General features: G+C 43.4%; 1 protein-coding gene across 7 annotated transcripts in view; it reads left to right on the top strand.

Moving 5' to 3' along the window:
* PHACTR2 (phosphatase and actin regulator 2) overlaps positions 1-13,005 on the top strand; it is a 154,134-nt gene that overhangs the window by 108,038 nt on the left and 33,091 nt on the right. For 6 of the 7 annotated variants that reach the window (XR_005596107.1, XR_005596108.1, XM_039529990.1 and 3 more), the window contains one exon: positions 6,105-6,338. The exons of the other annotated variant lie outside the window; for it this stretch is intronic. Coding sequence is in view for 4 of the 6 variants with exons in the window: in XM_039529990.1 (XP_039385924.1) it covers positions 6,105-6,338 (234 nt within the window). In the remaining 2 variants the exon portion in view is untranslated. The remainder of the gene's footprint in view (positions 1-6,104; positions 6,339-13,005) is intronic. 7 annotated transcript variants of the gene reach the window in all.

Raw genomic sequence — 13,005 nt, 5'->3', positions numbered from 1 at the left:
AAAGTGAGATTCTTACATGGCTCCAGGATCTGGGGCTTTTAAGAAAAACAACAAATATCACAACACTCTCAGTAAAATTGCAAGAGTTGGCAACGCTGTGGAAAATGGAATATGTTAGGAGTTAAAGGAAGAACCATCCCATGGTGATCTGTAGAGTTAGAGAAACAGGAGCAAACAATAGACTAAAACATACAATGTAAAATGAGTTAAGCAAAAGTGTATGAAACCAAAAAAAAAACAAAAACCTTCCAAGCAGTCTTGTGTGCTGCCAAACAATTCTATAAACTATAAACCCATCTGCTACTTGTCAGTTTACAGATGCTTCTCACATTTTGTAAAAAAAATTCCCTTTGGCAGCTTAATAATGTAACTGTTGCTATTTGAAATAATGATGTGGTGTCAGTCATCCAAGTGGCATGTTTAAAAGGAAATTCCTCCCTGGCATAAGGATAATGAGGAGCTGCTGACAGTTTTTACATACAGCGGGTAATTGATTATTGAGCCTTTGCAGATGAGAAACCTAGATCTTGTTATAGATCATTTATTTACTCTGTGAACTCCAATGTTTTTTAAAAGGAAAATGACCCAGCGCCTTTCAAGGAAAATGAAGAGCTTAATTGTGGCTGTCCTGTGTAGGTACACTAGAGTGGAGAAGAGGGAATAGAGAGCTTCTAAGTACCTCCCCGCTCCAGTTCACCCACACAGAAGGCAAATGTAATTGGGTCGCTGGAGCTATGGAAGTGCTAGGCAGGAAGATTGCCAGTCTGGCTCCAGATTGGGCAACAGTGTGGAGGAGGGATATAGCCATGGACTTGTGCTTTCCCCTCCCCTTCATGTGCACGGTCCCACCCACGGACAGGGAGCAGCACTAGGGAGAGCACAGGCTACACTTGCTGTAGAAAAAGTGTCAGAATTGTAACTGCTAAGGATGATCCTCCCTTCCGTTCCCCAAGCACCCCTGAGGCAGTGTGCTTACTCCTCACTACACAGTGTGTAGTGCCTCCGGTGCCCCTGGCAGGATTGCTCCATCTCTGGCTCACTGGCTTAGTTTAGAACCTTAAGCATACAGTTCGGTTTAGTTTACAAAACTGATGCAATCTGTTTTTATCCCAGCTAGTTAATTTCACACTTCATGGTTATCTTGGTCTTGAGGAAATATTTGGCTGAATACCCAGGAGCAAGATAGTGATGGGAACGGGAGCTGAGAAGTTTAATTTTGCAGCCTGGTAGCCAGCCGTGATTATTAGTGCTGTGAAAAACGATAGTAACGTGGGAACCCAGGGCTGTGTTCTGGATGCTGTGAGACTGAGCACAAGCTTCTGAAACATTCCTAAGCATTTATAGTAGATCAGCTGAACAATGCTATGTGTTCTGGTGGATTTCTGCATGTCCCCCACTGCAGGAAATTTGCATGTTGATTTCCGGCTGGATTTCACAACATCTGTGGGTCTTTTAACACCGGAGAATTCTATTCCAAGCTCTAAATTTTAATTCATTGTGATGCAGCTTCTTACCCCTTCTGTTTGTCCACCGATCTCTTATCTCCCTTTAACTTAGTCTTTTATTTGAGCATGTAAGCCAGTGGGCTAACTCTCTGGCCCATGCATGAAAAAACACTCTCCAGCCACAGATTTTCAGTTCTGTTTTCTTCAGGACTTTGGTTTCTTCAAAATAAAACTATTTAACACAAGTTCAGCATATCAACCACATCCTTTCCCCCTCGCCCAGAGACTTCTGCAGGGACCTATCTACCTTTGGGATTCCAGACCTGCGGAGCCTGAGTCAAGGCAATCCTCTCTGCTTCCTTCTCGGTCATAACTTGCTCCCCGCAGAATTACACTCTGCAGACCATTCCACCGAGAGGCATATGTAAACTAGCCTCTCTCCCCTAACCCAAAGACTCCTGCAGATTCCTTCCACCAGGCCTCTTGCACACTGTGCTGCTGATACAAGTGGTGACAAAGAGTTAGAGGTCCACAAGTGGCTACCCCCATGTTCTTAATTAACCATGCCCATGCTCTGTACACAAGCAGTCATAGGGAAAAATCCCTCTTCTTCTCACAGCAGTTTCGTTTTTGCAGTAAGCTGTGATAACCATATGCTGTTTGCAACATTCATTTTCCTTAGCATCACCCACTGAGTTACACTTCTCTTCCTGGAGGGGATGACTTTGCTGTTGATGTGGATTAGATGCCTGAGTTGCAGCTTTATCTGTTCTCTCTTCCTGAGCCTGCTGTGTTGTTGTTTCCTTGTGGTGCTCCTCTAGCATTAGAAATAATACTACTAGAACAGTATGAGATAATGCTGTGATAGATTGAGAAAAACATTTGGTCTTTCATTATTAAATATCCCTAGCAATTTATGAATTTGCAGGGAGTTGTTTCCAAACATTATGGCCAGAATTTTCAGACAGCCACCATTGGGACCCCGGTTTAAAAAGACTTCAGTTACCACTTACCACTAAAAATAAATAGTCACATTTTCAAAAGAGCTCAGCATATTTGGGTATCACGTCCTTTTGAAAATCAGGCCACAGTGTCACAGTACGAGCTGCTGGATGGTGAACATTTTGTAAACCTGGACATCGATTAGGTGTCTACACAGCAGGAGCAGAGCTTTCGCTGGCTCTAGTTGTGGGTGCTCAACATCTAAATATAAATGCAATATTGATTGAAGCTCTGAATGAGGCATTAACATTTGCTTTGTTTTTGTTTGTTTTGAAAAGGGTAAGTGATGGGTGGATTGCCTTGGTCCAAATGATTGCTCACTGTCCGAATCTGTTACAAGGTGATAGTGACTAAAAGTTACTCCCATCTGATGGCTGTTTCAGGTCATTTTATAAAATGAACAGGAGTACTTGTGGCACCTTAAAGACTAACACATTTATTTGAGCATAAGTTTTCGTGGGCTACGAAAGCTTATGCTCAAATAAATGTGTTAGTCTCTAAGGTGCCACAAGTACTCCTGTTCTTTTTGCGGGTACAGACTAACACGGCTGCTACTCTGAAACCTGTCTTTATAAAAGGAATTGGTCATCTTGGTCCAGTTGTCCAAATCAGAAAACAGCACCTCCTGGCTGGTGCTGTTATACCATGGAGATGGGTATGGAGAAACAGATAAATGATAGAGTTGGCTCTGATGGCTATTGCTGTTGTCAGTCTCAGCTGAGGTGTCAGAGAATGAATAGTCATGAAGATTAAGGGCCAATGTACAAGCAGAATCACACTGGAGGACTCAATTAAGAACATAAGAACAGCCATACTGGGTCAGAGCAAAGGGCCGTCTAGCCCAGCATCCTGTCTTCTGACAGCGGCCAATGCCAGGTGCCCCAGAGGGAATGAACAGAACAGAATCATCAAGTGATCCATCCGCTGTTGCCCATTCCCAGCTTCTGGCCATCATGAAACAAGCTCAGAAACAGTTTCCTTATCTTGTAAAATGTATTTTTTAAGCTTTCCCCCACTTTTTTTTTTAGTAATTTACGTTATAACACAGTAGTGAACTGTATTGGCTAACTTTTTTTTTGTGTGTGTGTGTGTCTCTGCTGCTCTCTGATTGTGCACCTCCAGTTCCAAATGAGGTGTATGGTTGACTGGTCAGTTCATAACTCTGGTGTTCGTAACTGAAGTTCTACTGTATGCAAAAAGAGATGTGACATGGTCAAACAGATGGACTAGAGAAATGATCCTTGCAGCAGCATTCTGAATAGATATGATTGAGGCAAGATTGCACTCATCAAGACCAGAGAAAAGGATGCTGCAGGAACTGAAATGTGAGACAATGAGATTTCTAGTTGTGTGGCTGGATAGGAAAGGCCATATCTAAGAGATGGTGTCTAAAATGAATCTGCAAGGCTTAGATATAGCCTGACTGTGTGGGTGAAGATAATATCCAGGTTACAGACCTGAGTAACTGGTTGCCTGTATGTGTATGTGCTTGTCAGTGTAGTGGCAATTTAAGAAGAAGGGGTACCATCCTTCTGTCCTGTATATTAGGTTTTGTCTGGCCATAGCTCACTGGAAACCTCCCTATGCTGATCACACCTCATTTTGGCTAACCAGTTTTTCTTATCAGTCGTAAGATAAACACCACAAAAGCTGACCAGTGACTGTGGTATTAAAGACCAATCTGTTTGTCTGCTTCCTGAAGGCAGCATGGAGTTAATGGAAGATATTTGATTAATTGATACAAGTTCTGCACCCTTAGTCCAGAGCTGGCGGAAGAGAAATTAATGATTTTTTTAAATGGCGGACTTCAGAAAGGGTCCAGTTGGGAGTTTCACTGAAGCAGCCATAGGACTGAAATCTCTCATCTGATTTTTCTCTCCCACTGACAGCATCCACAGCTTCTGTCATAATCTTGCCTTTTAAAAATAGGTGGGCTTCCTTCATATATCTTCTGCTGCTGTCCTGATACTTTTGTCCATTGCATCAAAGCAGAAGTCATCATCAAAAAGGGAAGCTGGGAAGAATTTTGAGGCAGATGCATAGGTGCTGTAATGACTAGATAGATATGCACAGAAAATGTACTATAAAAGAGAAAAGGAAAGTTTAATAAATATATCTCCTTCTCCCTGAGTATGTCTGATCCAGGAACAAGAAGCAAGAGAGCAGAGAGATAGTTCAAGGGGTCAGTGAGCAGAAGTAGCCCTCAGTTTAATACACCGCTACCTTGATATAACGTCACCCTATCTAACATGAATTTGGATATAATGTGGTAAAGCAGTGCTCCGGGGGGGGGGGCTGCACACTCCAGTGGATCAAAGCAAGTTCAATATAACACGGTTTCACCTATAACATGGTAAGATTTTTTGGCTCCCAAGGACAGCGTTATATCGAGGTAGAGGTGTAGTTGTAAAAGGTTGTCATAATATTGTATCAGAAGCATTAGCAAGAACAGCCAAGTCCATAATGTTGTAAGTTTAGGCTGGAAATAGAGAATGACAAAATCAACAGTTAGTGTAAAGTGATTGTGCTGGATAATCCAGTAAGTGAAAAGGAATGAACCGTTTGTCTTCATTCCCACAACATGTGAAAACAGAGAAGTGTGCGTACTGTGTGTAATGATGACCAATGACACACTGGGCTCAAGTTCACCATTGCTAGACCACAGGGTTGGTCCTAATCCTTTATCCTTGATCCTGAGATAAAGCAGTGTAATTGTTGTCTAACATGTTATTTGTCTTTCATCTACTAATCTTTACAGCGAAGAAATGCTGCTTATCTTTTGGGAATGGATTAGAGATATAGTAACAGAGAGGGTGGAAGGCAGGACAAAGAGATCCAGAAATGGCCACTTGACATGCAGAGAGTGTGGTTCTAATATGATCTTAATTGTAAGAGCTGGTACACTGATTGCCACTGATTACCAAAAATAGCTACCTCCAATGTCAAAGGTAGCTATTTTTAGAAATACTTTAACTATGCATTTTGCTCCTATACTGTCAGTGCTGGCAGTCACAATCAGAGTCAGTGCAAGGGCAAGTGAGTATTCCCATGCCAAATAACATTCCATTTAGTTTGGCTTCAGTTCTGTCTGAAGAATAGAAGTACTGTGAGGAAGATACCCGAATAAAGTTACCATTTCTAGCAAACATGCTGTGGCACAGGAGAAGGAGCTGCTGCAGCTGAAATTTCCAGCCACTGCCAGGTTTGGTAACCACTGAACCTGTGACTGTGGAGATGCCCCAGTTTACAGAACAGTCACAAATTCAATACAGGACTATATGCTTTGCTGCTCTCAAGGGAAGGAAAAAGAACCTCAGGGAATTTGTTTGAGGGGAGAATGGAGCTCCTAGATTCTAACACTGACTCAGACTGTAGTTAGCAGGCCAATCAGTGCTACTGCAAGTCAAGGGTAGAACTCAGAAACCTGTGGGATAGATTAAAATTGGGAGAAGCAGGGTATGTGCCCCATCCTCCATAGAAAGGTCTTCAGTTGAGAGCTAGTGTAACATTTCATTGGGGTGGTGCATTGTTATTAAATAAGAGAAGAGGAACTCCTTTCCGATTCCCAAGAGATTAAGCAGCAGCATCTAGCTTGTCATTGTATTTACACTGTGTATATCCGTGTCAGTCGGCTTCTGTTCACTTTCTTCTTTATAGAGAGCACTGTTAACTGTCCTGAAAAACCGGCATCCCATGCTCCACCGCCGCCTAAGTCTAGGCCTAAACCTAAAAAAGCATCAATACCGCCAAAAAATGTTACTGCTGCTGCCACCGCCACCAGCCATAAGAGTAATGAAGCACCTCATGTTAAAAAAAAAGTCAAGGCTCCTGCTAAGCAGCCCCCTGTCCCACCTCCCAAGCCAACAGGTCACAATGCAAATCGAGAAGCTGGTGAGTACTGAATAGGCAGTGCCAGAATGGTGGGTGCATGTGCATGGGGATGCTTGTACTAATTATTCTCTGTGTAAATTGTAATTACTAATGAATCTGCACCTTACTAGCTCTCCATTGGCCTCGTGCTCCACCAAAAATGGAGAAATCACTTTGCTGTCTAACGTCTGTATATGTGAGATTAAGTGTTATACAGAGGTGATGTAGAATACCCAGTTAACAGCAAAAAATGAGGGTAGAGGTGTTGGGAGAAGCTGCAGGGGAAAGGGTGAGTTCCAAGACAAAATTTATCGTAGTTACTCCCCCCAGAAATTGCTCTCGGAAATGTCTGACTACATATTTCTCCTGGAAATAACTAAAATTTTAATAAATTTTACAAGACTACAAGCTCTCTTAAGAGGGCAGAATCTAAAACCACTAAATTAGCCCTAAAGACTGTCAGATATATTTGCCTCTAGGTGCTAGAATGGATTACAGCTCACTGAAAAAGTCCAACTATTCCCTCAGTTGATTGATAGTTTGCAAAGATACAGAATACCCTTATTATGACAAAATATGCTGCCAGATAAATCACAGCTATACCTACCCATTGGGATACTGCTTAGCTATCATTTAGCAATGATATTGTAAGCAGTCAAGCCTACAACACTAAAATCTTTGACTGAGAGTGGTTATAAATTATAGGATGACAAAAAAAATTAAAACCACCAGAAGGCAATTAAAACACTAGTGAGTTTATAATCAGTGCACTTTGTTTATGCACTAGGCCAACTGGAAAGTTCATCCAGTGCCTGCATTTTTCTCTCCAAATATATCACCATTGACAGATTGCAAATGTTGGCAGGTTTTTGTATTTGAAGCATGAAAGAAGAATCCTATTGAAAACACTACAAAGCTGCTAAAGTTTTGATAGTCACGTTGCCAGAAAAAGTCTTGACATTAACTACACCAGTTACCTGAATGTTCACTTTTGCAGTTAACCCAGAATGCATTGCTTGTACTCCAGAGTCAGGTGGAAAACTAAGTTCTTACAGAGTTGGGAAACTTTCTGTAAAGGTAAAGCAAATAGATTTTTATAGAAATTAAGCAATGGATTCAGGTCAAGAAGGTGATTAGATCCATATTTTGAATTTAGGTAAATAATTATCTTAGTTGTTTACTTAAAATAGGCACTATCTTGGGGCCTGATTCTGTTCTAAGTGATTTTGGTGGTACTCCTACTCCTGGGAGAATTCTGTGCCAAAAACTTAAAAAATACGGCAAAATTCTGCAAATTTTGTCAAAATAATGCAGTATAATCACACCAGTTTCAATTGTTTTGGGTAAGTTATTTAAACTACAATACAAGAAAAAGGTCACAATAACTATTCAGCATTTCTTAAACATATGGAAGTTAAGTTACAAAACTTGGTAAGTAATACCCTGCATTTCAGCTATAATCCTGGATTTTCATTTAAATTACATTACAGAACACCAAACAGAAAAGAAAAAAAAAGTAGAATGTCCTTTTAAATTGCTCAGACTTTCACACATGAAAGTCATACAGTTTTGCTAATCATTGTCCTGGACCTAGCTGGGTACTTTGGGAAGTGCTTGGTTCTGATTGTCCTGACATTTTATTGACTGCTTGGTAAATGTTTTATTTGCCCTCAAAAGTCCTTTTTTTTTTTAAATGGGTAAGTAAAAATCTAACCCCATTGTGCCACTTTGGCACAGGAAAAAAGGGAGAAAGCTCATAGATCTTCCTAGCTCATTCCCTTAGGGCATGTCTACACTTGCCATTTAAACTGGGAAAAGTCCTTTTTTTGCACAAAAACCATGGGAGCGTCTACACTTGCCAATGATTTTTTACAGTGAAACTCAGAAGTTTCATCGCAAAAAGAAAACCACCTCCACGAGAGGCGTACAGCCCTTACCGGTAATGCTTTTGTGGTGATGTGCAAGTGAAGATACATTCTTCCTGTTTACACAGCTTTTAGCCTCTGGTGGATATCCCACAGTCAGGATATCCCTGACCACTCTGGCCAGCTGCTCGGCTGCTCTGATGCCAGGTAAACAGCTGTCCACCTGTAAAGCCCCAGGAACTTTGAAATTCCCCTTCCTGTTTTCTTGGCAAGTGCTCACTTATCTGGCCAGGTGACAATGCCTGCTCCACAGGAGCAAATGATCCCCTGCTTGGAGCAATGCTGAACTACTGGAGCTGATCAGTGTTTGGGGAGAGGAGGCTGTGCAGGGACCCCGGATGCCCCACGATCACCCCCTCCCTTCCCAGAAGACCCATCGTCAAACTGGAAAGAGCTGCATTGTGGGATAGCTGCCCTAGAGCACTGCTCTCAACTGATGGAAGTGCTGCTAGTGTAAACACTCTCTGACACCCGAGAAATTCAGTGAGTACACAAACCAGCGCTTTACTTTCACCGGTTTCCGATCACTGGTGAAACTTACAGCACAAAAACTCTGCAAGTATAGACATACTCTTACTGTCATTTATAAGGCTTTACATCACTCTGGCAATGTAGGGGCCTTAAAACTTTTACAGGTTTTTATGCTCCTGGGGGAACTGACTGAGAATGGGAATAGTTAACTAACAATAGAGTAATTAACAATGTTACTATGCCGACAGGTTGCTACATTTCTGCTTCAGAGAATGAGCTCAATTAACCATCAAACAGAAACATTAAGAACATGTAGGGTTTTTTTTTTTTTTTACAAAAGCTATTTTCTTTAACTTAAAAACATAGTCCAGCCAGGGAGCCCAGCCCATGGAGGAGAATGGGGACATGAGTCAACTGAACTTCACCAGGGCAGTATTTCCAAATTGGAAAAAAATCAAGTTTTAGCTGAACTATTTTGTTTTTTGATGAAAAATTGAAATTTTCCATGGAAAGCAAACATTTTTCACAACAAAAAAAAAGTACTTAGTTGAAAAGCTAATTTTCCATCCAAAAAACAGTTTTGATGGAAAATGTTCAACGAGCCCTAACAATGACAAGAATGATAATACTTCTGACCCATCTGAAATTGGGCAGGAGATGTCACTTGCAGGTTTTCCAGTGTGATTTCAAGTCCAGAGAGGTTCTAAGAAAGAGACAAGATTTTTCAATACCCTCACCTTTTGTAGTTTAACCAGTGACAATGACAGATTGATTGTATATTATGTTGGGATTTTTAACTTTAAGCATGTGTCTAGCCTCACTGATTTCAACCCTGTGCTTAATGCTTTACTGGATCAAGCCCTTTGCTGGATCTCAGCATCTTGCAGGATTAAGCCCTTTGTAAGCACCCTTCACCATCACAGAAAGGTTTCTACTAAATATTGTGCAGGAATAAGATACTATTTGATTCCATTGCAAGTTCCCACTTCTGCCTTTAAATTTCGTTTCTTTTTGATTGATTGATCTGTAAATTAGTCACCCCTAAAGCTCTGCTCCTATTCAATACCTGCTTTACAGTGAGGTCCTGCTTTTATGCATTGTACAGCTAGTTTGTGACATAAAAAGAGCAGCAAATGATTTGCCTATGGTCACAAAGCTGAGTCTCTGCAGATTTTTTCAGGTGCACTGCTCATCACCCTATACCAGAGAACCTTCTAAATGTCTGTACCCCATCAAATAGTGTCAGAGGAGAAAACGGCATACTAGACTTTCTCTGTTACTTTCCTGTTTCGGATTTCAGGCAGCGTAAGCATGGAAGCAGTTTTTGTATCATGAGCTTATTTCACTGTAATCAGTTTGGCCAATAGCTGTATTTTGGTTCCCATCATAAACTGCTGTTTTAAAGATACAGTTCAGTGAATTTCTGTTGCACATTGTTAGCCTCCTGTTCTACTCTGTAGAACAGGGGTGGGCAACTTTTTGGCCCTAGGGCCACATCGGGTACAGAAATTGTATAGAGGGCCGGGTAGGGAAGGCTGGGGGAGGCTATGCCTCCACAAACAACGAGGCATGGCCCGGCCCCTGCCCCTTATCCAGCCTCCCAAAACCCCCACTCCCATCCAACCCCCCTTGCTCCCCATCCCTGATTGCCACCACAGGACTCCCGCATCCTAGCCAAACACCCCTGCTGTCTGCCCCCTGAGCATCCCCCCAGGATGCCCATCCACCATCCAATCCCCCCCCTGCTCCCTGCCCCTTATCCAACCCTCCCTGCTCCCCCCACCCCACGTTACCTGTGGCGTGGGGGAAAGGGGGGTTCAGTCCTTTCCCTGTGCGTTTCCCCTGCTCGTTTGGCTGCTCTTCCTGGCAGTCGGGCAGGGCTCATTCCCTCTCTGGGTTTGGCTGCTGGGGACAGGGACCAAGCATGCTGGGGGTGGGGAGAGGGGCCTGGCTTGCTCTGCGCCTGTCCCCGGCAGCAGGGCCCAGGCCCCTTGACACCTTCCCGTCCCCTGACTGCGCCTCCCTGGAGCACCAGGTCTGGCAGTGCTATAGCCGTGCCGCCCGCTGGAGCTGCAGCCACATGGCCCAGGCGCTGGGGGAACTGTGACTGTGAGAGAGGCAGGGAGGGAGGGGAGCAGAAGGGGAAGGGCCAGGGGCTAGCCTCTGCCCCGCTCACCGCGCTGCCAGGGAGTTGGGCTGGCTCCTCCGTGAGCCTGTTCTCACCCTGATCCCTGGCAGGAAGTCAGAGAGAGGGGTCCTGTGGGCCGGATGTGGCACGCGGGCCATAGTTTGCCCCCATCTGCTGTAGAAGGAAGCTCTGGTGACCATCTGGCCTAGTGGTCAGCTCCTCATGACTTTACAAGTTCTGCGAGTCTAGTCATCCCAGAGGGAGCCCCAGCTGCAGCCTCATTACCCACTCATGTTCCAGTTGCTCCGTCATTACAAAGGAGCTGGGAGGGAGGCAACATGGGGGGACCCCCCCACACACTCCAACGGGTATCAGCACAGGGCCCCCAGGAGTCTCTCAGTGTGGCCAGCCCAGTTACCGAGTTACCCCAAAGTATGTATCCTCCCAGTCATTTCCTATCAGTCTGATGCTCCTCAGTTTGCGGCATGGTTGCGGGCTAAGCAGACTCTCCTCAGTCTCTTAGGGTATGTCTACACTGCAATTAAAAGCCCGCGGCTGGCCTGTGCCAGCTGACTCAGGCTAAGGGGCTGTGTAATTGTGGCATAGATGTTCAGGCCTTGGCTGGAGCCCAGGCTCTAAGACCCTGTGAGGTGGGAGGGTCCCAGAGCTTACCCGAGCTCTGCAATTAAACAGCCCCTCAGCCTGAGTCCCAGGAAACCAAGTCAGCTGGCATGGGCCTGCCCTGGGTGTCTAACGGCAATGTAGACATGTCCTCAGTGTCCAGTTCAGTTAGACAATCTGTCTCAGGGCTTTCAACTCTCAAGGAGCGAGGGAACCCAAATCCCCCTTCACAAAGCTGTTGCCGCTCCCTGCACAGTTCTGAGCATCAGCCTTGTTTCTTGGTGCCACATGCAGAGCAGTTAATTCTCCCACCCCCTTTCTTCTGGGCTGCCAATGTCCTTAAAATGTTCCTCCACTGGGAACATGCTTTGCATCTGTTGAGGAGCAGGGCCTCCTAGCACAGTATTGCTCTATTCCCCTCCCTGGTTCAGTGTGGGGCCTGTTGACCCCATTCCATACTTGGAATGTTAATCCACTGATCTGTTATGTGATTTTTTTTTTAAATGCTCTCATTCACTGTCTTAGTTTTAATGCATTTCCCCTTACAACAAAAATGTTTGACTTCACCAGTGTTTTGATTAAAAGGATTTAATTGTATGGGTTTTTTTTTTAAATGAGAGTCAGAATTCTTGTATTCTCTCCCAGCTTAGCCACTGACTCTTTCTGTGACCGTGGGCAAAACAACTATCTGTGCCTCAGTTTCCCCATCTGTAAAGTGGGGGAGAAAAGCCTTACAAGAACATTGCAAGACATAATTGGATGATATTGATAAAATGCATTTAGATATTTCATATGAAAGGTGCTATGGAACGGCAATAATGATGATAGTCTATAATACTCTGACAAAAAAACATAATAGGAAAGGTTAGTTGTAAAAATCGTTAACTTTAGCTGCAGACTAACTGGGATTATTTGTATCTTTTTGGGGCCAGCATTGTTCAGAAAAGAGGAACCAGGGAAGTTTTCACTGGAGCTAGTTCTCCACAGAATGCATGCAACTAATTCTCACAACTGCTCTATGTGCACGTACATCTCAAGGAGGATGTACAATCATGCTTTAATGATTGTGAAACAAGACTTATACACAGACATAGTAACATTTTCAAAAGCCCCTAAATGATTTAGGAAACTAAGTTTCATTTTCAAGAGTGACTTAGCACTGATATGCTTAAGTCCCACTGAAAGTCAGTAGCTCGTAAGTCTCTGAGTCACTTTTGAAAATGAGACAGGCTTCTGTCACCCAAGCATTTCTGAAAATTTGTCTTGATGTGTAGCTAGCTATTCAGTCAGGACAACTGTGTTATTATTTTAAACAACTGGATTTTTAAGATTATTACTAGGCATTGACCTAGTGGTCACCACAGAGTGATGACAGTCAGGATCTCTAGCCTCAGCTCTAATGACCTGGGGCAAGTACTTACACCTTCTGCCTCTACCCACCTCTAAAACTGGAAGTAATAAGACTTACCTACCTCACAGGGGACTTGTGAGGACCAATTAGTTAGCTGATGTTTATCAAATGCTTAGAGTTATAGAAGTACTA

This window comes from Mauremys reevesii, linkage group 3 (genome assembly GCF_016161935.1).
Source record: "Mauremys reevesii isolate NIE-2019 linkage group 3, ASM1616193v1, whole genome shotgun sequence".
Classification (NCBI taxonomy): Eukaryota; Metazoa; Chordata; order Testudines; family Geoemydidae; genus Mauremys; species Mauremys reevesii.
The sequence above is the reverse complement of the archived record's forward strand: the minus strand, read 5'-3'. Positions and strand labels throughout refer to the sequence as shown.